The sequence below is a fragment of the Acomys russatus genome, chromosome 17 (genome assembly GCF_903995435.1).
Source record: "Acomys russatus chromosome 17, mAcoRus1.1, whole genome shotgun sequence".
Lineage (NCBI taxonomy): Eukaryota > Metazoa > Chordata > Mammalia > Rodentia > Muridae > Acomys > Acomys russatus.
Window position 1 is genome coordinate 4,996,100 of NC_067153.1, and position 25,087 is coordinate 5,021,186.

The window sequence follows — 25,087 nt, forward strand, 5'->3', positions numbered from 1 at the left end:
AACACCATGAAAAAAGAACCTTATTTCATATGACTTTATTTTACATCTAGAACCATTTTATGCTATAAATGTAGCATAGTTTTAAAAAGTTTTACTAAAACAAACTACACACACACACACACACACAAAACCAAACCAAAACACTTCCCCACCCTGACACACACACACACACACACACACACACATACACACACACACAACCTCCCTCTGCTTTTAATATTACTAAAAGAATTTTAACCAAAATCTTGACTTAGAAAGACTTCAGACATCTTTCATTTTAAATATTGCAATTATTTTAAATATTTTCATTCTTTCAATAACTATTAAAAATAAATTTACAATTAGGGTTTCAAGTGTCCTAGCCAAATCTAATTTGTTCTCATTTGTTTTATCAAGCCTATTATGTATACCCAAGGGTTATGTTTATGTTTTATACCTTTTAAACACGATGCATGCTAGCTCTTAATTCAGTATAATAATTAGGCATAAAACCAACGCCTCACTTTGGCTAATTTACACACATCTAATACAGCATGGTGTTGTATACGTTTTATATTTAGAGTGCCAACAGGGGGAGAATACCATGTGATTCAGTCTTTTAAAGGAAGTTACATAATAAAAGTACAGTCCCTTTAAACATGAAAACTATCAAGGCTAGACAGAAGTCCTAAACAGGAATTGAAAAGACAGGTGAAGTCATTAGTTTAAGTCCTAGTAAAGACTTTTTGTTCTTTGTTATCCCACTGAATAAAAATGCCAAGTCCACAAAATGTAAGGGCATTGTGGTCCTAGACCACACAGTCATATTTTTTAAAAAAAGAAAAAGAGCCTGTCACTTAGTTTTCAGTTCACACTTTCTGTGCCAATTGATGGCCACACTTCACTTCTACTTGTAAAAAGAAAAAGGCCTGGCTGGGTGCCACTCAGGAGTCTCTGCTAACTGTAAAATGTGGACTAGTTTTCTTAACTTCCTTATAGTTCACATGTATATAAACTTCAAAAAAAAAAATGTATGAATATAACCATGTTAGTGCATTGCCCCTAGCTTAAAAAATGTACACTATATAAATAAAAACTGTTTCTTCAATGTTACTTGACATTTCTTCTGTAATTTATTTAAAAAATTAAATTGTAACAAGATACTTAAAAAAAGGCTAGATACAAAAGTAGTTACGCTGCTCACGAACATTTAAAATTTTCCAAAATGTATTTTCAGTAATTATGATCTTATAAAACATTTTACAGTTATCAGAAAGTGCCCAGGCTGAGTACACATAACTGAATCACCTTAGTACAAATGTCTATTTAGAACTCAAGTGCAGTGGCCTGTCCGTCCACGCTGACACAGGGGTACAAACAAAAAAGGTGACTGTGATAAGGTTTTGTGCATTGGCCCCATCGTATGTACAGAAAAGTGCCTCTCTCAGATGAACAAATTACATGCAAAATATTAGTGGTATTTAATATCCTAGAGCTCAATGCAGCTGAAATAACCCCCAATAAGGTCATTTAAATAGGTAAAAGTGATTTCATCTCTAAAATCTGAATGTCAAGAACTTTTTACAAGTTCCATATACATGATACACAACTGCAGCCAACCACAAATAACACCGTAAAAAAAGCTAAAATGAAAACACAGAACATACTTAATTTTTTATTTTGAAATTCCCTATTCCCTCTATACAAGGACCTTTGCTGAAACACTTTCCACAAAGGCAGCAGTGAATTTTCAGAACATTTTACATTTTCCCCCTCAGCAAAAAAGATAAATCACAGTGTAAATTATGTTGTTCTGCTGTCATCTTTGGCTGGGGTTAGACCTAGAAGTTGTTGACTAGCAAACCATCGTAGACAAAAGCTGCCAGTGCTTCTCAGGCCTTTAAGCTACAAACTCAGCAAGGAATGTCTGCATTTAATCTCTTTAAGGTACCACCAGGGGGGTATGACAGCATTAACTTCCATAAACTTTTATAGACAAATGGGAAAAAAAAATCTACAAAATTAGCTAGTAATATTACACAGCAATACACATTTTTATACTCTACACAAAACCAAAATTCTTGGTCTTAATGGCGAGTAGTAATTTCTGTTTAAGAATCTGTTTAGAGGAATAGAGTGGGACATAGAGTCGAGAGATGCAAGTGTTGGCCGTGGGAAGGTGCTGGTCATCTGGCGGTCTTATTGTGATTGAGGGCATAGGCTGAAAACCTTCTTCACTGGCTGGCAAGGATGGGCTTGATGTCCAAAAGTAAACCTAAACAAGAATATAGAATTACAATTTCTGCTTTAACAGGTTAGTAGTCAACCTTAATTCTGGCAACATAAACAACCCCACTGTCGTGCTTAAAAATGAAGTCTCACTAACGTAAGTGCCTGGGTACGACCTGACTGAGGACAACAGACTCGCTAATACGGACGGGGGAAGCCCGGAGGCCTCAACCATCAACAAATGGCTACGGGACGCTGAGAACAGGAGAAATAGTCTTTCCCAGGGAAGGCACACTGTTAGTTACCCACTATCAAGTGGCCAGCCCTGAAAACACGCATCCCAATAACAAACACACCGAGCAGGTTATAGTTATGCGTTTAGGAACATGAACAAACACACACATACACAGACAAAACAAAAAGCAATGAAAAGAATTGGAAAATACAATGAATTTGAAAAAGAGCAAGGAGGATATGGCAAGGTTTGGAGGGAGGAACTTATGTAATGACAATCTCAAAAAAAAAAAAATCCCTTAGTTTTAAAATTATTTTCTTGCACTTAAAACAGTCAATTATACACCAATAAACTACATTTAAAAAATAAGTTCAAGATTAAAGTAGAAAAAAGGATCACATTATGAGGGGTTTTTTGTTTATTTTAAAGTAACTGTTCTAGGTTTGAATTTTCTCATCTGAGACATGAAGCTACTGTGTCAAATGGGCTGGTCTCTAAGGGCTTTACTATAGCTCACTTCATTGAGGTATCTCAAACACTCCCACAGGCTATCTAAAAGTCATTGTGTATTTTATCTGATAGCAAAATAATACAGTATTATTGATGCTAGTTATGTTACAGAATAATTTTATAACAATAACAATGTTGGAAAATACATCAAGATTCATACAATAAGTCATAGAGTTCTAGTACAAATTTATTTTGTACAACACTATAAACAAATATGCCCAGTAAGTGTTACTATTACTCTCATTATTATTAAATATACCAAAGAAATGCTTCTTTACAGAAATACTTGTATTTATGAATATAAAATACTCTGCAATGATCTATCCTTCTATACATCCATGTCCCAATCTTCTGTGACAGAACTGAATCTATGGCATTAGCTCTGCACAACTAAGCACTGAAGTAAATCTAACTTTCCAGAGTAATTGTAGCTATTTTCTAAAACGTAACTGTGTAAGAAACATCTTAGAATGCTACAAAGGGAAGAAAACAAACAAAAACAAAAACAAATCGTTCTCCTGAGCACCACAGCACAAGTGTCAAAGCACTAAAGCTGGTCCAATCCTCTCATTTAACAGAAGAGAAAAAGCTGAATGTATAGAGTTTCCAGAATGAATGTGGTGGGGCTGGAGAGGCGCCTGCAGGTAAGAGCACAGGACACTATCTGGGTTTGATTCCCAGCACCCAACTAGTGAGTCAAAACTATGTGTAGACCCAGGAAATGTGCTGTCCTCTTCTGGCTCCTGGAGGCACTAGACGCACATGTGCACAGACAGGCATGCAGGTAAAAACACCCATATAGCCATAATGGAGAAATGGACGGGTGGTGGGGAGGAGGAGGAGTGACCCACCACACTGTCAGAAGGCACACAACTTTTACCAGTAAACTCCATTCTCCAAGAGGAAAGCCCACTGCCCCACCCTGACACAGGAGCACCCCCTGCCTTTTACCCCACACACTCTGTGCCCCGTCGGCTCACCAGGTCCTGTCGCTCTGCCATGCTCATCTTCTCCACGATTGACCAGAACCAGCGCTTGAACTGCAGGAGCTTCTCAGCATTTTCTCCTAAGAATATTAAACGAATCCGTTACATTAGATGTTTTGTCTTTTGAATACCAGTAAAGTGTGTGTATAAAGCCACGTGAGGTCATTCATTCACTGAAGGCGGAAGCAAAGGGCCAGAGACTCTACAGTCTAAAGAGCTTTCAAATGGCGCATGTGTGGCTCCTCTACCATCTTTACGTATGCTGTGTTTTCCCTTCCGTAGTTTCGGTTTTAAAATGGAACAAGTTCTTCTAAGCATTGATTATTAAAATGTAGCACAAAGCTCATTACATAACAACCTAGAACTCACCAAACACAAGGGGGAAAAAAGTATAAATTTGTTATGGTGGCACACTGTCATCCCAGCACTCGGAGGCAGAGCCAGATAGGATCTCTGTGAGTTCAAGACAAGCCTAATTTACTACACAGGGAGTTCCAATCCGACATAGACTGTTTCAAAAAACCAAAAAATAAAAGCTCTGTAATTTGATGGAGGCCACGAAACAAAATAGAAAACACACAAAAGGGGAAAATTCATACTTATGTATGTAGCAAGCTTGGCATAGCTATCATCTTTTCATAAACAACTTCTTACAGCTTACAACTACGCTTATTTTGAATATCTAAAAAGTAAAACAATAACAACTTCAGGGCAAATCACACACTGAGATAAAATAAAGCTCATTGCCAAGACATTATCACCACTTCCCCCCCTTCTAGATTCATCACGTGACTTTGTGTCTTTACAATACCGTGGCCCAGTTACAACTCTACAGAGCAAACAGTATGTCTGAGGCACACGAAACATTTACTATTTTTATGACTTTAGTATATAAACATCATTTTCTCACCACACGTTTCTTTTAGATTGGTTCTCACTACGTGTCTGCAGCTGGCCTTAAACTTCACATCCTCCTGCTTGGCGCCCCATAAGGAACAAGAGAATAACCTAACTCTAAGCTTCCAAGACACTGACTTTCACTCACTCATCCTTGAGAAGCACTACAAGTAAGAAAGCAAGCCTGAGCGTGCACACGCTTGGGAGACAGACTGGGATCCAGACCTCGGAGGGCACTGAGCGCCCTCTCAGGAAGACTTGCAGCTCTCCTACCTGACTCATCATTGAAAGACGTGAAACTGATGAGCATCTGCACGTTGACTTCCCCACAGCCGTTCACCAGGAGCCGGAAGTCCTCCGCTGTTAGGTCTTCTAAGGAGTTTTTTGGAAGCACATCCAGTAGACCCTTCCTCATAGCCTAGAGAATTTGAATTTTTTTTCTTTTATTGTAATCAGTACTTTATTCCTGTGGCATCTGTTTATACTATTAAAACTCAACATCTACTTTTAGCAGATTCTCTAAAACTGTTAGTTCCCTAAGACAAAGAGGAAAATGGCAGGGCTGTAGTCTGACTTTCTGCTTACAGAGTCAAGACAGAAAGGGGGTGAGAGAGCCGAGCACACTGAACAAGCTGTAGTTCAGAAATTACTTAGTGTTTTTATATCCCGGTAGAAAACTGAAATTGCTTTTAAAAGTATATAAATAACACACAGGCAGCACATTAGATAAACATTGCTTTAATCTGGCAAAAGTGCATCTTAGAAAAAGTACAGTAACAACAAACCCCCCAGACTCAACACAAAATCTAGACGTATATTGAGAAATGTACCCTGAGCTGTGCCAAGTACCTCAGGTGCATTCATTGTTCAGCTGTATCCTCATTTTGCAGGAGGAAACTAGTGCCCAAAGTATTAAGTAACGTGCACATGTGTAGCTACAAGGTAATGAGTGGAGTAATAATTTGAACTCAGTATAGTTCCCAGCAAAAGAATCACCACCATTCTTGAATTTACACAGGGAAACTTACAAAGGGAAAACATTAACACTGCAGGACTGATGTGATGCTTTTCTGAAAGGCCCTGAATGCAGAGCAGTCGCTGTCTTGAGAACAGTGTTCGGAATGCCCCTCCATGGCTGTGCTTAGGGCAACGAACCTTCATTAAGCTAAAGGCTAAACTAGCCTAAATATTTGTATTAACAATGTGACAGAAACATGCTTGCCTCTAAAATCTCGGGAATTGCGAGTGGCTGGGTACACAGGCAGGAAGCACTTGCTGAACGTGTGCTGAGGCGCTGTATAGGCAGAGGAAGAAGCGCGTTGCCTGTGACAGACCATGCATGCCCTGCCCTGCCCTGCAGAGAACATGGCGAAACTTCAACTAGGAACCCTTCCCGTTCTGCCTCCTCCTCTGCCTGTGTGCCTTTGGCATTTACTAAGGATAACTGACTGGCCCCAGAGAACCCGTCTGTCTTAAGTTAGTAAGCACAGGCGGTGACATTTCAGCCCCACAAGCCCTCTTTCAGCTTTTGTTCACCAGAGCTACTTTTTGAGGATTGCATAGCTTTTCCTATAGTTATAACCAGAAGAAAATGAGTTCCTAATCTGAACTCTCAAATTTACTTGCAATTTCATTTTAAATTTGAAAACTTGGTCCTTTTGTAAGCAAACAGATTACTGAGCTAGTTTACCACAACGTAAAAACAAAACCAGATTCATCACACGGCACAGTGCTTTCTAGAAAATACTTACGTGCAATGGCTGTTCTGCAACTACCAACATTCTGTGCTCTGCATACTTCCTCACGTACTCATATACATTCTGCGGAGTGACGGGTATATTTACACCATTTTGAATGAGTTCAACCTACAAGAAATTCAGCAGTGACATTTAAAAGCAATTTTGACAATAACAGCTTAAAAGAACTTCATTTCCTAAAATTTTAGAATTTAAAGATGTGTTTTTGTATGACAAATATCTGAGAGGTGCAAGCGTTGTGGGACTAAATAAGTACAAAAGTCTCTATGTCTCAGCCCACCTCACTACTTCTTGGTGCATCTCTCTGTGCAACTCCCACAATGCTCATTCCTGGCACCTGTGCATGCACCGTGCCTTAGTCTCTCTGAGTTCCTAGCCAAACTGTTCCTATAAAACAAGCCCAACAAAAACCCCAATTCTCTTGCAAAAATCAGAAAACTGTGGATTTGTTTTACCTGTCCTCCACCCTCTTCTTTACACAGGTCAATTGCAAATGCCAAATCCATTGCTGAGAAAACAGCATCAGCATCTGAACTCTGAGATGCGAGGATCAGCTGTCGTAAACTCTCATACATTACAGGGTCAAAAAAAGCAAAGTCATGCCAGTTGACCTGAGAAAATAAGCACACAAGACTCAAAAGAAGCACCCTTTATTGACACAACAGTAAATTAAAATCTGTGATAACTTTACCTTTTGGGGGAGGAGAAGAAGGGATGAGGATTGAACCCAGGAATCTGTGCATGCTAAATAAGTGCTCTACCACTGAGCTATATCTCAGCCCTAATTTTATTTGACTGCTTTAAAAAGAGAACAATAAATAAATTGCTGGCTTTGACAATTCATTTAATTTTTCTTCTTTTTTTTAAAGATTTATTTATTATGTATACAGTGCACATTAGATCACATTATAATAGATGGTTGTGAGCCACCATGTGGTTGCTGGGAATTGAACTCAGGACCTCTGGAAGAGCAGTCAGTGCTCTTAACCTCTGAGCCATCTCTCCCGCCCCCAATTCATTTAATTTTTCAAAACAGGAATAAAATTTAATTGCTATGAGGTAGAACCAACACCATGCTTTTAAAATAATAGTAAGTTTCAAAAATAATTTGGAAAGCCAGCACAATTTATTGAGCATTGATTATATGAACAAGCTGGCTCTTGACTAACTATTCCCTATGCTCTTGATGGTCACCATCCGACACCGCCTACTAAATCCAGTGCTCTAAAAAAACTTGGTAACTTACAAAGGTCACATCACTGAGTTAAACTGAAGTCTAGCAGATCTCATGAGCTAAAGGGTCAACATACTAGTATTTTGTTTGTTTATTTGTAAGCTTTGGTTTTCTCTCAAGTTCTATGCACAAGAGCATTTTAGCTGGAACATGTCAGAAATTAAAATGTGGTTCCAGCTGAAAAAAAGATATGCCTCTCACTATAATAGGCTCGTTTTTAACAGAAAACAATATTCAGTGGTTTGGCTAAAGGAAATTAATTTGGTACTATAAATGTGATCAAATACCATGAGATGAGGTCATTGGCCATAGTGAAAGGATTCTGTAGTTGTTTTGTTGAATGAATAAACATGATATACTCATCAAAATTTCTTCTCAAAAATTGTTTATACCATATATTTAGAGCTGCTGTTGACTTCTGTCAGATTTTTGCAATGGTCAGTGTAATGGTAGACTCAACTGGTCAAAGTACCAAGAATGAGTGTGAGTGTCTGTGTGTGTGTGTGTGTGTGTTAGAGCCAGAAGGCAGCACTGTATAAATGGAGTGTACGAGTGTGAGTGTGTATGTCCGTGTATGAGCCACAGAGGGCAGCACTGTAGAAACTACGGAACACAGCAAGGCTCTTGGATTATCAAACTCTAAACAGCTGTGATTACCTGCTCAAGACTGGGCCATCAACACGCAGGCACAGACTCGAGGGGCTCACAGTGCCCACATGTTCCTATCAATTAATACAATTAATGGCAGATGAGGGAGGACAGACCATGTTCTCCTGTGATTTAACCACTGGCCAGGTGCCCATGCTCTTAATGACACTCACTAGGTCACAAACAAAAATGAGACATGAAAACAGAAGAAAGTGATTGAAGGAAGCAGAAAGGGGACAACATGGAGTTGGAGAATGGAGACATAACCAAAATAAGTTATTTACGAAGAAGAAAATGTAGCTGGGTGTGGTGTGTCTGCAGGTAGTTACAGCACTCGGGAGGCAGAGGCAGGTGTATCTCTGTGAGTTCAAGACCAGCCTGGTCTACAAAGTAAGTTCAGGGCAGCCAAGGCTACACAGAGAAACACTGTCTCGAAAAACCGACACACACACACATACACAAGAAAAAAGTAAAACAAACTCATTATTGTGTATAATTAATATATGCTAATAAAATCATCAAATGGAAAATTAGTAGAGTACAGCTTAAACAATGCAATCTAAGTAGATGTATGGAATAGCCATCTCTGAAAAAGACTGATATTCAGTAGTTTCTTTATAATAGCTTTAGGAATTGTTCTGATACAGCTGAATAATTGACAGTACACATTAATCTTGCCAGGCAATCAGACTATCAGGGGAAGCATGGTAACTCCATAAGCCCAAGGAGAACCCGGCATGTGTGCTGTGCTTTCTTCCTCCTGCCCCTCTGTGGCACTGACATGAATTTTTTAGGTTGGACTGTTGTTCAAGACTATCCCTATGCTCCACTGCCACCCACCTGCAACCAAGTGGCTTAGGCTTCCCGAGCACTGGGTGCCAAGCATAGTGCTTGAACCTTCATAAAGTTGTCAAGAAGATTTCTCTTCAGTAGGACACAGGTCGGTCAGGAACCGACCTTAACTGTTAGGCACTCTACTGTGCCATATCCTCATATACAAAGACTTTATCTATGTCACTAAATACAGCTATTTATGATTATAATGCTTTACTACAAAGTAAATGCTATACAGTGTGCCATCATTTATTTTGAAAAAAAAATTAAAAAGCTTATAATTATAAAAGCAGTTATATGCATCAAACTTACTTTTCTACCAAGCAACACTTTAATTACATGCCTATTCAATGTGATAGGACATAGTTCATTTTGCAACAGACATAGTCCAAGAATCCTAAAAATAAGAACAGAAATATAATTTAAATTAAAAAATAATTGTATTAATTAACCCCACATACATAAACATATATAAATAAATAATATTTTGAGCTATTTTCTAAGCCTCACTTTTACCTAGTATAAAGTACATATCCCATCTTAAAGCTAGTATTTTTTAGCAGGTGTGGCAGCACACCTCTTAACGCCACAGCCCTGGGAGGCTAGCAAGAAGAGCAGGATCTGAGCCCAGCCTGGACTACACAGGATTTGGGCTAGAGGAGTAGCTCAGTGGTAGAGAGCATGTTTAGCACTGACAAAGCCCTGGGTCCAGTCCCCAGAACCCCATGTCCAGATTCAAACAGTAAAAATATTTATTTACCTGCCAATATTTCTGAAACAATTCAACCTTGCTTCTGTGTTTTTGCCAGGTCTTGGAGTATAAAATCCTCTCTTTCCAGGTTGGTAAAACAAAGGAGCATTGTCATCACCATCATCTGTGTCATCTAAATCCATATCTACTACACTTCGACTAGAGCCATGACGCTTTCGGTTTTCCTAATAACAAAGTAATGAGAAATGAAGCTCCTGAGCTCATTTTAAAAAATGAAATGGGTCTTTTCCTTTTATTTACTTACTTGCTTAGCTACTTATTCATTTGTTTATCTATTATTGTGTTATGTGTGTGGGTGTTTTGCCTGCATGTAAGTCTTGTGCATGTGTATTCAATGCACAGCAAAGGTCAGAAGAGGGCATCAGATTCCCCTGGGACTGGAGATGCAAAAAGCTATGAGCTGCCATGTGGGTAGTGGGAATTCTCAGCCAGGTGATCTTAACTGCTGAGCCATCTATCCAGCCCCTGTACGTTAAATCTTAATGTCTATGACTGAATTGGCAGAATGTTTGCCTGGCAAACACAAAGGCCTGTATTGATCTTCTACTGCATAATCCAGGCGTGATAGGACATGCCTGAAATCCCAGCACTGGGAGGTGCGGGGTAGGAGAGTCACCTGGCTAAGTTCCAGGTCAGTCTGGGCTAGAGTTATGACCCTGCCTTAAAAACAAAACAAACAAAAAGCCTCTCTTTACCTGACTGCCTAGAAGGTAATTTTTACTAGCTGTGGGATTCTGGATTGACAGTTCTTCCAGCCATTTGAATGATGAAGCTCTACTGTCTTGGCTTCTGTAAGTTCCTGGTAAGAAATCCACTGTTTTTCAAATCACCATTTCCCTCCTTTGAAAATTTCATTGTCTTTGGACAGTTTTTAGTTCAGTCACTTGAAGTCCACTGACCCTGAATTTGTCAGTCTACATCTTAGAATGGCTGGTCAGTCTCGTCCTGTTCTTGGCGAGCTGAGCAGTTTTAGAGCTTAGGAAGATGTAGCTGGTATTTTGAGTATTAGGAACGACTCTAAGTTTTAGTAAAAATGACATTTAGAGGAAGGGGCTTTTAGCACAATAGGAATCACAATGCCAATTTACATTTCAAAACTGTTAATTATGCTATTTCAGTGTGTCCGGCATATGCAACACTTGGGACGCCTGGGCAGTGCTTCCCACGCAGGCAGCTCTCAGGCCTCTGCCATCTTTCAGCTGGGGCAGAAGAGCTAGGTGAGCTCCACCCTCCCTCCTGCTGAGAAGACAGGGTACCACTGGCCATCTGTCGGGTTCTCATTTCTCTTTCCAATCTGGGTGCTACTATGTATTTGTTCAGAATTTTCCTTTGTGCTGTTTTTTATGGCAACCAGTAAAAGTGATCAGAGTGAGTTTGTTCCTCTTAGCTAGCACTAGAAGCTTCTTTATGAAAGACCAAGAAACAACCCACATCAGACCCACAAAGTATCCTGTACTGCTGTACCATGATATATTGTTTTCTTTTAATCTCTGCCATCAACAACTTCCTGGAGAAATGGCTCCTAAGATTCTATACTGTTTCTTCCCTCCATTATTCAGTTCCCTGAATCTCCAAACTAAAGCTTAATTCAGTCTGTGTTCAAACACAGAAGTGAAGTGACTGGGGTCCCATTAATGTCTAACTCAATCCACTTCATAATCTGGTTTTGCACAGTACAACTACATGTCTCTCTCTGTATACTGTACAACATGCATTTTATTTACAAAGACATCTCCAAAATCCTGTTTTGTTTTTGATTGTTCTAACTGTACATTAAGGAATGAACTGAAAAACCCCTTACCTGCACCTTTTCTGAGGAGTCTAGTAACCCGAGGTCCAAGATACTATCAGCTCCATTTTCCCTAAAAACAAACAAAATTCTTTTACATTCCAGAGAGGTGAAATATTTCAAATTTAGTGTGGAGTATCTATTCATATTTACTACACAGTTTAAAAGCCAATTTAGGCCCAGACTATGGACTATGCTTATAATTCTAGTGCTTGGAACCTGCATTACATACAAAATTCAAGGCAACTTCCTACGCTTCACTGCCCAGACACTGTTTCAAAATAAAACCACCAAAAAGTCAAAAGCCAAACAAACAAAAACAAAACTAAACAAAACCTTAAAAACTTCTTGGGGCTGGAGAGATGGCTCAGGGGTTAAGGGCACTGACTGCTCTTCCAGAGGTCCTGAGTTCGATTCCCAGCAACCACGTGGTGGCTCACAACAATCTATAATGTGATCTAATGCCCTCTTCTGGCCTGCAGGTGTACATGCAGGCAGAGCACTGTATACAACATAATAAATTAATCTTTAAAAAAAAAAAAAACCAAAAACTTCTTTAGTTACTACACATGCAACTCAAGACATGGCTAAGGCTCTCTGATGTAAGAGGACATATATAGTCTTTAGTGAGATGCTAAAACTTTAGCACAAAGCAAACAATGCAGAAAATGCAGAATGCTCACAACGCAATGCTAACAGGAATCAAATTCTCTACCGTAAGTCTAATATACCACTAGTAAATTCACTATTCCCTCCACAAAACCAGATGTTAGCTTTGATCAATAGAAAGCACTAAATTAGCAATGCTTACATACATTTACAGAGTCTTTTTATAAAAATGCAACTTTCTTTCAATTGTTTTGTATAACAGGCTAAGCTATTCTGTCTGTTCACAGCTCCAAAGATAAGGAATAAAGAAATTCATAAAAGGCCAGAGAAAAATAGCAGCAGTGACAATAAAAGAAACTACCAACAGATCAACAACCTTGAAAGGGGCTATCTAGCTCTAGTGCTCAGCCCAACTTCTAGAACTGTCTGTGATCTTGTTCTCCATCCAAACTTATGATTAGGAAAACATTTTACCTATGGTCTGGGATGTTAACACAGAAACGATCCCTAATGCGGTGGCTTGAATAAGAATGACCCCACAGGCTCATACATTTGAACAGTGGTGCTATCTGAGAAGTATCAGAAGGCCTGGGAGGCGTGGTCTTGTGTGAGGAAGCCTGTCACTGGGGTTGGGCTGTGAGGCTTCAGAAGTCCATGTCAGGCCCAGCGGCTCTTTCCCTTCCTGCTGCCTATGCATCAAGGAGTTGAGCTCTCAGCTCCTCCTCCAGCACCACGTCTGCCCTGTTTCCCACCATGATGATAATGGACTAAACCTCTGAAACCATAAGCAAACCCCAATGAAATTTTTTCCTTTGTAAGAGCTGCCATGGTTGTGGTTATCTCTTCACAATAGAATGTGACTAAGATACCTAGGTGTATAAGGTTCACAGCATCACAGAAAATTTCATTTAAAATAATCCACTGGCTGAAAGAGTCAAGCCCAACACAGAAACCACCTGAGTACAGCCCATCTTCCTAATGCCACTGCTACTTTGTCCCTTGACTAGAAGGACTGTTTGGTATTTTTAAATTTCATATTCAAACAAATATACTTTGCAGAAGGTAAAGAAAAATTTGCACAAAATTTTAAGGTGAATTTGGAGCCCTAAGAGAAATGTCATATTTAACACAAGAAGCTAAAGGATTTACCGCAAGACTGAGTGTACAATGCCTCTTGCAGTGGGTACTCCCAATGGGGGGAATCTGAGGCGTAATTTCATATATACTTCTTCCCAAATAAAACATTATCTAAACCCAATATAATAGCACTAAGTCTCAGCAATTACCAGCAGGAGGTTGGGAGTGCAAGGCCAGCCTTGTTTCATGCACAAAACAGAACAATTCTAAATACCAAATACCTTCTATAACCTAATAAAGTTTGAAAAATTCAGCTACCACACTTAGGAATTGTAAGACACCACTCTAAAAAAAAAATCTAAAGTATTATACTTTGTTTTTTAATACTGTTTTTATTTTGTATGTGTGTGTAGTTTACCTGCATGTGTCCCTGCGTGCTGTGTGTGGGGCTGGTTTACCTGCACGTGTACCTGCCCTTTGTGTGTGTGGAGTGTCAAAAGGTAGGCCAGATCCTCCAGAACTACAGGAGCAGACGGTTGTTAGCACCATGTGGTCCAACAAGTGCTCTTAACCACTCAACCACCTCTAGCCTCGTCATAAGTTAGGATATGGCGAAAAACACACAGGCTGGAAATAAAGCAGCTGACGTTCAGACTGGACTGATGCTGTGCCAACTGCCCACATTACCGTCCGTGCGCGATGATGAGCTCCATGGCCTCGTCCACCCGCGCCCGCAGGGAGTCCTCACTTGCCAGCAGCAGCAGCAGCTGAGCTGGGGAGAGCTCCAGCAGCATGCCGGTGATTTTACTTGCAAATGCCTGTAAAGGATGAGCAAATGTTTCCTTATCAACTCTCTGCTTGTTAAAAGCTACAATCAAAAGGAAAAGAAATATGAAAAGCTGTAACAACACTCCCAAGAACTAGTAAGGCTTTTTATGAAACTGCAGTGTCAGTCAGAGGCCCTGGTCGCGATGGCACAGTCTGTGAATGAGCAGTTTTGTTGGGGCTGGAATATTTGCGTGAGGCTGCCTTTTTTTTTTTTTTTTTTTTTTAATGTTTTTGATGGTGGTGCACACCTTTAATCCGAGCACTCAGGAGGCAGAGGCAGGTGGATCGCTGTGAGTTCAAGGCCAGCCTGGTCTACAAAGTGAGTTCAAGATAGCCAAGGCTACACAGAGAAACCCTGTCTCAAAAAACCAAAAAAAAAAAAAAGGTTTTTTGAGTTCCAAGGAAACATACAATTTCTGTAACATTTGTCTTCCTCAGAGAACCAAAAACACTCTTTCTCGTTTAGTACAGAAAGGAAGACAGCAGGAAGAGAGAGGGGCCTCTTACTTAAAGCTGGCTTACTGCAACAAAGAGAATTGATTTTCTGTTTTACTAGTATTTTGGCTACATTATTACATAAACAACAAAAAGGAAAAAATCCACAACTAGTTTACAAGTCTCACATTTTGTGAGAGAAAATTGACAAAAGATTCAAACTGAACTCCTGAGTTATTTTGTCGGCAGTAGAGGACTGCCGTTTGCTCAGGCACAGCTGCTAACAGATCATGTCTACTTAAGAGTAATGATGATTTGTGCAAGTAAAAATACAAACAAATAGAAACCTCAGCAGTTTTTTTTAATACAAAGGACTCGCGCTGGGCAGAATTAAACTATCTTAAACTAAGTTAGGTGGGGAGCGATTCACGTTGTAAAGTTCCTTCTAAGCAGCACTGCCGTTCCTTCTAAGATCCTCTGGCGGGACAGCTACAGCCTTCAACCGTGTAGCTGCTTACTAGCTGACAAGTAAACAGAAACCAAACAGCCAGCTTATTTCAAAGGGAAAATCCCACATCTAGTAAGCAGCAAGCAGCACAGGACCGCACTTACAGGCTGCATCGCCTGCACCCGGGGGTAAAGCCGCTCGCCAAGTGCCTGCCGATGAGCAGGAAGCGGGTCGGGGTCCTCACTAGGATTCCCCTCAGAAGCAGGTCTGAAAGGCCTGGTGTCGATGGAAAGCTGTCTCCGGAAGTCTCTGTGAAAGAAGAAAGCTGTTATGACTCCACTTCCTTTGATGACCAAATCAAAATATGAACAAAGCTGGATCAATAAACACCAGCATACATATAGATGGCGGCAACCATGACACCAGGGTACTGTGACAGCCAGAGACAAAATGGTTGAGAAATGAAGATTATTTAGGCTTGTCACTAAAAATCTATGTGCAATGTATACACTTTAATTCTAAGGGAGCAAGACCAGACTCCAAGGGACTACCTGTAATTTCTGGAAACTTTAAACAAAAGTAAATGTAACCCATTCCAACAAGAGAAAATTAAAATATAGTTTTCCATCATTAAAACTTAATTAAACTAGGAGAGTGATAACTGTAATGAAATGTCAAACTTCAGTGAATAAAATCAGTGTAATTTCAAAGGTCCTGGTGCTGTTAAGCAGAACCTTCATCAGTAACAGACAGCTGCTGCCATGCATCCGTCCAGACAACAGCTCTCACACTGGTTTGCAAGCCTTTATCCACCTTGTCTAAGGTGCTGGCTTTCTGTGACAACCCAAAGCCGCCGTACCTGTCGCGGTCCCTCCGAGAGCCTGCTCGCAAGCCGCTGCTCCTCCTCATTTCCCTTTCCCTTTCTCTTTCCCGATCTCTCTCTCCTCGGTTCCTCAATCTTTGCATTAAACCTAGAAGAAAACAAGAAAACAGTGCACTGTGATAAGTACACAAGATCACAGCCTTTATGTTTCAGTCAACGCTGAAATAAGAAAAACAAAAGAAATATGGTGGCTCAAGATCACCTGTGCTGCTAGTGCCCCTCTCTGTTTGGGGTGTGTGCGCCTATGTGCCTGGGCACATAGATCCGAGATGTCTGCCCCACGCGCTTTGACTCAGGTCCTCACTGAAACCTGCCGTCCACAGCATGGGTAGTAAGCATGTGCAAGCCATGCCCGGCCTTTCACGTGCTGGGGATGTGAACTCAAGGCCTTCTGCTCTCACAGCAAGCACTATTACTAGCCCATCTCCCCAGCACCTTAGTTTTTGAGGGTTACCTACAGTTAAGAAGAATGTACATGGTCCATCATACAAGTTCCTTCAGTATTTGTGAAATCTATTTTCCCCTTGTGATGCCAAAACTATGAAATACCTAAAAACATGTGACCAGTAGACCTGGACTGACTTCACTATAGGCAGAGCCGAGATTTCTTACACAGCTGTAGCCACTGACTATCTTTTCTTTTCTTTTTCTTTTTTCTTTTTTTTTTTTTTTTTTTGGTTTTTCGAGACAGGGTTTCTCTGTGTAGCCTTGGCCATTCTGGACTCACTTTGTAGACCAGGGTGGCCTCGAACTCACAGCGATCCGCCTGCCTCTGCCTCCCGAGTGCTGGGATTAAAGGCCTGCGCCACCACGCCCGGCTCTGACTGTCTTTTCTAGGCACAGTGTTTGGCTTTGAGCACTACAGACCACCAGATTATTAGCTATTATTATTTTTAAACCCAATGCTCGATTCTGACTATGATTTAAATTACATCTTTTTAATTGTTGTAGCCTAACAAATGGCCGCACATGCCACAACACATGGGTGGCGGCCAGAGGGCAACCCCCGGAACATGGTGGCGGCCAGAGGGCAACCCCCGGAACATGGTGGCGGCCAGAGGGCAACCCCCGGAACATGGGTGGCGGCCAGAGGGCAACCCCCGGAACATGGTGGCGGCCAGAGGGCAACCCCCGGAACATGGTGGCGGCCAGAGGGCAACCCCCGGAACATGGGTGGCGGCCAGAGGGCAACCCACAGGAATTGGTTCTCTCCTTCACCGCGTGGAACCTGGGACTCAAACTCAGGTCATTAGGCTTGGCAGCTAGTGTTTTTATACTGGATCTGTCTTGTCTGCCCTTGAGTATGGCTTCTTTTTGTTTGGTTTGTTTTGGAGTTTTTTGTTGTTGTTTTGAGACAGGGTTTCTCTGTGTAGCTTGGCTGTCCTGGACTCTCTGTGTAGACCGGGCTGGCTGCAAACTCAGAGATCTGCCTGCCTCTGCTGGGAGTAAAGGCGTGCGCCCAACTTGCCCGTCTGAGTGTGGCTTGTTAATGGTGTTTGAAAAGACGCTGGTGGAATGTTAAGCTTGCCCCAGTCTCCTCATTTAAGTATGTTAGTCTACTTCTTTCATAAGCTAAACAGTCCAAGTGAGGCTCAAAGGCCAGTGAGCTCCATTTGCTCATGCTCTATTTTTTCTGCAACCCATTCAGTCTCCATGGCAGCAGGCAGAGATGTAGCCCGAGTAAAGTTGTGTCAACTCCATGACCCTTGTAAAGCGGCAACCTGCTGACCATACTTGGCACGCATGCACCACCAAGTGCCATCTCCTACAGCCTTTGTCAGTCTCACAAAGCTTTAAATATATTAATTGAAGTTAGGTTAAGAGTCCTAAGCCGTAAGTGGTGGCTTCACAACGAGACTGCAACGCTCCAAGAGGAAAAAAATCCTACTGAAATCAAAATGCTAAGCACAGTGACATGGCTGGTTTACCTGCGGTCTCAAAAGCTTGACCTCACTGGGATCAGTGCATGTTTGTGAATCAGTATTAAAATATCCTACCTGGAAAATTCTGCTTTCTCTTCAGATAACTATCAATTAGTACAAGGGTGAAAGAAATACTCTAACCTTGTCACTGGATTTTATAGAACAACATGAGACCTTTCAAGCTGTCACCCTCCAAACAAGTAGCAGTTGAGGTGAGAAGCTCAACCTGTCAATTCAAGCGATTTAGTCAAGACTAAGTCATAATCTAAACAAAATTATATAAAACGTAAATGTACAGGCATATAATCATGATTACCAATGTTGTGACAAACAAAAAAAATAGTTATAACGCTAGAACTCTGTAGAGTACTTACTTGTATGAGTGCCTTTGTTGGCATTTTGGATACAATCTAGATTTGGCAATTTTTCATTTGATAAAAATGCTTGTGCAATGGCGGTATAGAAACTTCGCGCTACACCACTGCCCTCTCCTGGTTCATCCTTAAAGGTGACTTTAACTCTGTGGACAGCCATTGGGGTGGTAGCGCATCTTCTGCCAAAATGATTGTTGAGCTGTCTCATGGTCTGCTGGATGAGAAGATCCCGATCCCTGTCAACCTGTGAAAGCACACCAAGTGCTAGGTCAGTGCTAGAAACCACAGGCTCTTGTATGTAAAGCCAAAAGGAATCTCAGCTTTTCCTTGCTAGTTTAAATACTACAAAGAAACATGAGGTCTCAGAAGCTTACAAAGAAGACTGTCCTGCATTAAATCACGCTAATGGAATTTAACGCAATTTAAATCCACCTTTCAAAGGTTCACCAGAAAGCAATAATCCTATTCATTTGGTACATGAGAATAAATTCCTGATGGATCAGAGATAAGAACTTCTTCTCACTCTTTTGAAACAACATCTTGGTAAGTAATCCAGGCCATGAGGGCCTCAAACTCATGAATCTCCTACACTGCTGATGCCCAACACACATAACTCCCAGTGACAGAAAATGAAGTGTGAGAAGGGACACGTTAGAGAAATACCTGCGGGTTCCGTCACACATGAACATCATCATGCACTGAATGCAGCTCACCTAAAACCACTGATACAGAACTGCTAAAACGTGAGGGGTAGCAAGGTGGCTCAGCAGGTACAAGCACTTGCCAAAAGGCCTGACAACCTATTTCAATCCCTGGAGCCGACATGACAGAAGCACATAGTGACAACCTTCTGACCTCTACACATGCTCTGACAGACCTGCACCACACATACGTATAAATAATGCTTTAAATCTTTTTTTTTTCTTCTTCCTTCCTTTTTTTTTTTTTTTTTTTTTGCGAAGGTCTCACTGCATAGCCCTGGGGGGCTTTAAACTGGCTTTGTAGACTAGGCTGACCTTGAACTCACAGAGCCTCACCTACCTCTGCCATCCCAATGCTGGGAATTTAGGCAAATGTCACCATGCCCATCTGGGGTAAAAATTAATTTGAGAAAAAAAGAAACTTTATAACAAAAATTGGGCAAAATTTAACAAAAAAAAAAACAAAACAAAAAAAAAAAACAAAACACTATCCTAAAGACATGGAACGTTTAACTTTCCTTAAAATAAGACAATCAAATTAAAGGTATATGGATATATCCCTTATATGAATCAAAATGTAAAACTCTGACAGGGAACTTATGAGAACTCAAGCATTCTCACTTGGATATGATCTACAGACAATAAAACTACCAACTAACCTTATGTCTGAAGTTATTATCAACAATCATTTTAAACCAAATATAGTGGGGACCATGCCTGTATAGTCTTAGAACTTGTAAAATTGAGGCAAGAAAATTACCAGATGTTTAAAACGAGCCTGGGCTACATAGTGAGTTCTAAACCAGCCTTGTCTCAAAACAACAGCCAAAAGAAAAGCTTTTATCGGTGGGAGTAGTAACGTTGCAGTTCCAAGACTGTTGTAAGGTGTGGAATAAAAGCAAGTCAGTCTAGAACAAAGGCTGTCTTCACGTTCAATCCAATGTCTTGGTAGGAATTCACAGTCATTTCTTAAAGGCCTAGTAGAATAGAACCTCAGACCAGCACCCATTTTTAACCTTATAATACAATTTCTTAAAGAAATAGCCAATTTAAGGCCCATGGCAGGAAATGCATATGACACATATTGGAAAGTAACAAGGAAGAATATGGTGGGCAATATTAAAAAGGACACAAAAACTAGCCAACAGCAAATTAAGCTTCAATAAAAAGCCTGGGAGCTGGGTGTGATGGTACATGCCTGTAATCCCAGCACTCAGGGACGGAGAGGCAGGCAGAATGCTGTGAGTTTGAGGATAACCAAGGCTACACAGAGAAACCTTGTGTCTCAACAACAACAACAAAAGAAAGAAAGAAAGAAAGAAAAGAAAAAAGAAAAAATAGAAAAAAATAGTCTGAGTGGAATTCAGTACAGCAGAGGTTTTTCAGTTCCTGATTACGTTATGAAATGTGTCTGCGCACATGTGTGTAGAGGGATGCTTGACCATGTAATCAGGGGCCAAGGCCAGAGGGTGACACTGGGTTTCTCCCTCTACCATCTTCTCACTGATTTCAGACTAGCCTCTCCGGCACTAGGATCACGGCACGTGGTGGCATGGCATCTTGACTGGGTCCTGGTGATCTGAACTCGGGCCCTCCTGCTTGTACAGCAAGCACATTAACACCAGAACCACTTTCCAGCCTAGAACTTTCTTAAAAAAAAAAAAAAAATCTAAAAAAAAATTACCGCTCTAAGTTTTTATTTCTTTAAATTTTTAATTATAAATACATTATCTATCCATGAGCAATATTTATTACTATTCTGCATGTTTTAAAAGTTGTGAAGTCTCATACTACAGATAGAGAAAATCTAAATAAATACCTTTACCTCTAGTGATAAATCTCTTGATTGCTGGTTTCTCAGTTTTTCCATTTCTCTACGGAACTTTGATTCTTTTACCTCAAAACCACCCAATTCAGTTAAGATCTTTAAAAAAAAAGGGGGGGGGGAGGGATAACAATTATTCACTGAAACCTGTTATTATCATGGAGAACAGAATTAAAGTGCACAAAATACACACCGATCCAGGCTCCGCACCAACATCTTCCATGAACACTCTGCCAAACAGTTCTAAAGAAAGGCGCCACCGTCCCAACAGCATGTCATGAGAAATAACCATCCCCATGAAACTACACTGAGGCCTGTGAGACATTAACAGAAAGAGAGGAAAAAAACAATTCATCAACTCCCAAACTCCAGGCTTTGGTCAAGAACGGTGCCTTTCTTCGTCTCTTAATATCCTGATACGCTAAGTTCTTCAAGCCATATCCTACTGAAGGAAAGGAGCTCTCCACGGCTGCGTGCTCCTGACGAGTATGTGACTGTGTGCGCGCATACACCAGCATCACCTTCTGCCTTCAACTCCCATTTCACTTCACTTCCCTCTAGAACTTCCACTTGTTACTACATCAGTAGTGCCTCATTAGAGCCCAGCATGGACACACTCTCCTATGGCCTTGTAGCAACAGTATGTCCTGGTGATCTTTACCCATCAGTACCATCTACCGCCCCTGCCCGCTGAGGACTTGAAGCACCTTCTCTACCCTCGGCCCCTCCCAGGCTCGCAGTCCACCTTCCTCTGACATGATCCCCTTCCTCTTCCTACCTCATTCCTCCAATCTGGCCTATACATTCTAACCGCCTTGTCATGTGCCCTCTAGGTCTAGGCTACTCCAGTATGGAGACTACCCTGTGTCCTTCATGGCTGGTAGACAATGCCCACACAGTGTATCTTGTTCAGGCACTAATTAACTTCTTCTAAGCATACCTTATTTCATTAACTAGCTCATTAACTTGTAAGCAAAATTATTATCTATATTTCTAGTCAAAAATTTGGCGTGAATATGAGTTAGCAAATCACTTAATGATGGAAACACTAAGCAACAGTATATGCCATTAACTTCTTATTTAGTGAACAAAAACTTTCCTCTGTCCAAGACATCATTTGTGAACCCAAATTAAATATGAGTCACAAGTCCTGAAATTCTATTCTTTCTAGTATTTACATGCCAGTTGAACTGCTGATAACCTCTTTAATTGATAGTTTTAAGTCAACATTAAATGTTTAAGAAATATCATCTTGGACACGCAATAAAGGAAAAAAGATCATTTTTTTAAAAAGTGAAGGTCCAGAAAACTCATTAATATTTAACTGTCTGATAGTAAATTAGGAAATCACAGAAAAGTAACAATTATAATACTTATATATACAAATTTACAAAATGTGAAATCTCTGAATGAAAATTATCTTAACAGTGTAACAACAGACACAGGCGTGTTACTTCACTCATCCATACCTGAAAGAGGTAAGGGGAGGCCCTTCGCTCTCGGTGAGCCCTATCTCGGCGAGTAAACTGCTTTTCAACTGGGCGGCAACATCATGAGCAGACGGTCCTGGCTTTGAACTCTCGGCTTCTTCAGGCAGCACACTCTGTTCCTCCCCTTCTTTCTTTTGCCGGTTTTGCATGTTCATGACATTTTTTAGATTGGCAGCATAAGACATTTTAGTTGGAAGAACCTATGCAATTTTAGGTTTAAACGTTACACATTAAGGGAGGAAAGGTTACTTTCTTAACTCAATAGAGGTCCAGACAGACCACAAGGAAACTAGCCACCATTCCCTTCCTAGAGCTCCCACCAGCCACGCGCAGCCTGCTCCTGTCCACCGGAACCTCAAGAACAAGACAAATACAGTGCACTCACCAGAGTAGCCTCAGAGAATGTCAAAGCAACTTCTTATAGTGTTATGTCTGGTATTTAAGTCTTCTACATAGTTTCAGTAATTTTAGTACTATACTCTCCTTTACCACTCAACTATAAAAATCTAATCAGTTCTCTTATGCTGCCTTAAAACATACTACTACTTTTCCCCAGAAAAATAGAAGATTGTAATTTTACTTCTCAAATCGGACTTATATTTCTGAAAACAAAATCTATCATGTAATTGGCTGTGTGATAACTGAAATTCCCACTTGTATAATCTCTGCAAGCCTTATTTCTCACCGAAATGTTTCCTTGGTTATAAAGAAGGAGACAGCACCCAAGAAACAGAATGACTTGGGTGTCATTATTAATGCTGACTCATTTGTCTTCATTCTTGGCTCATGTAACTCAGAACATCAAGGGGGGGGACGGGACCCCTTGAAGGCACAACAACCCAAGGCTGCATGTGAGTACCCTACTCACTTGGAAGCCCAGTTCTCAGCAGCGACATTACCACTCTCTAAAACACACTAAACACACAAAGCTATATGATGTGTGGAACATGGTGATACTGGAAGCCAAGGAAAGTGACAGTTCCATTATACTGAAAGAAAGGGACTTCTGACACTTCTACTATGGGGGAAAATAAAATGTTCTGCATTAATGCATCTCTTCAAATCTGGATGCTAGGAAAAGTACTAATTAACAAATATATTGTAAATATTGACTATCTTACCTCAAGGCAATTTCTATCCATTGTAATGTCCACTAAGCACTTCCCACTACTGGTAGATGAGGAGTAAAGGCCCTGACTTGGACGACCAAAAAGATCTTCCTTTCTAGCATTTGGCTGTAATTTTAACAAGACATATTATAATAGTTAGATTGAACACTTCAAAATCAGCTAAAAAAAAAACATTAGACCTGCATTAGTTCACCTGCAACAAATGTGGCTGATCAGCCAAGGGTATGGCTTCAGCCAAAGGCACTTCAAATGGATTTGGGGGTATACATCCAAGAAACGTCATAGAGTCTGAACGTCGGAAAAATGGGTGGTTTTGGCCAGTTTCTGCAGGAAGAGACTCATCATCCTTATCATTCAAAGTAGCACCTAGATATTGAAAAATATTAGTAATTAGAAAGGGTAACAGGATATTAATCTGTTCAAACGAAATTACTTGGTTTCTCTTATAAAGTATCACTATACCAGAAAGCAAGTTAAGGGCTAGTGATGAAGCTCAGTGGCAGAGCTCCGGCAGCTCGGACGAAACCTGGGCTTCACCCCTGCACGTGCATGCACACAGGCACACACATTAGGAATCCAAGCTTTTGGTGTTTGGGTCTCACTGTTTGACAGCCCTGGATGTCCTAGAACTCAGCATGAAGACCGGGCTGACCTGCCTCTGCTTCCATCAGTACTGAGATTAAAGGCCTATGATATCACACCTAGCTTCTGGTATTCTTTAAAGTGATAATCCAAAATAATTGAATGCATTATTTATCATACAACAATAAAAATACACAACGAAAAGCTGTAATGAATACGGGTTCCATCCTACAATGAACAGTTTTCTTACTCCTCTCCTTAGCTCTAGAGAACGAAGAAGTGAAATACAGCTCGTTTCCCAAGCATGTTTCAGCCTCAACCTGATTACCACCACAAGGAGACGACGAGAAGCTCAACTCTGACTATCTGCTTCCCACACGGAAATGAACAGGGAGCTGTCTGAGCAGCTCGTGTGTCCAGCCAACATAAGTCAGCACACTGGCAACTGCTCTCCTTAAAGGTACAAAACTTGGCAGTGCTTATAAGCTGTGGAAATAGTGAGTTCTGGCTGGGTTTTCAAAAAAGGGAAAAAAGCCAACCCCACCACTACAAGCAACAAAAACCCAACCCAAACCAGTTGTCTTTTCCTATGCTATAAAGTATTGGCTAGGAATAATAAACAGGAAACTGGACCATTTAGCCCCATTTTAAATCTTTCCTGGCAACAGTAGTTGTCAAACTTCCTAGTGTTTTAATGAAGTTCCTCATGTTGTGGTGACCCCAGCCATAAAATTATTTTCATTGCTACTTTATAACTGTAATTTTGCTGTTATGAATCTTAATGTAAACGTCTGTTTTCTGACGGTCTTAGGTGGTAAAGGGCCATTCAACCCCCAAGGGGTCACGACCCAGGGGTTGAGAACCATTGCTCTACAAGCTCCTCCATATTTGGGGCATTCAAACTTCTCTCTTA

At 40.7% G+C, this 25,087-nt stretch overlaps 1 protein-coding gene across 2 annotated transcripts in view; it reads right to left on the minus strand.

Annotated features, from left to right (window-relative positions):
* Positions 1 to 259: 259 nt before the first annotated feature.
* Ubr5 (ubiquitin protein ligase E3 component n-recognin 5) overlaps positions 260 to 25,087 on the minus strand; it is a 113,564-nt gene continuing 88,736 nt past the window's right edge. For both annotated transcript variants that reach the window (XM_051159487.1, XM_051159488.1), the window contains exons 43-59: positions 23,786 to 23,958; positions 23,584 to 23,697; positions 22,442 to 22,662; positions 21,166 to 21,286; positions 20,973 to 21,071; positions 18,447 to 18,690; positions 16,127 to 16,238; positions 15,432 to 15,576; positions 14,244 to 14,374; positions 11,883 to 11,943; positions 10,070 to 10,245; positions 9,622 to 9,706; positions 7,049 to 7,204; positions 6,588 to 6,701; positions 5,110 to 5,254; positions 3,934 to 4,019; positions 260 to 2,254 (exon numbers count right to left, since the gene is read on the minus strand). In XM_051159487.1, coding sequence (XP_051015444.1) covers positions 2,042 to 2,254; positions 3,934 to 4,019; positions 5,110 to 5,254; positions 6,588 to 6,701; positions 7,049 to 7,204; positions 9,622 to 9,706; positions 10,070 to 10,245; positions 11,883 to 11,943; positions 14,244 to 14,374; positions 15,432 to 15,576; positions 16,127 to 16,238; positions 18,447 to 18,690; positions 20,973 to 21,071; positions 21,166 to 21,286; positions 22,442 to 22,662; positions 23,584 to 23,697; positions 23,786 to 23,958 — 2,396 coding nt within the window. In that variant the 3' untranslated portion in view covers positions 260 to 2,041. The remainder of the gene's footprint in view (positions 2,255 to 3,933; positions 4,020 to 5,109; positions 5,255 to 6,587; positions 6,702 to 7,048; positions 7,205 to 9,621; positions 9,707 to 10,069; positions 10,246 to 11,882; positions 11,944 to 14,243; positions 14,375 to 15,431; positions 15,577 to 16,126; positions 16,239 to 18,446; positions 18,691 to 20,972; positions 21,072 to 21,165; positions 21,287 to 22,441; positions 22,663 to 23,583; positions 23,698 to 23,785; positions 23,959 to 25,087) is intronic.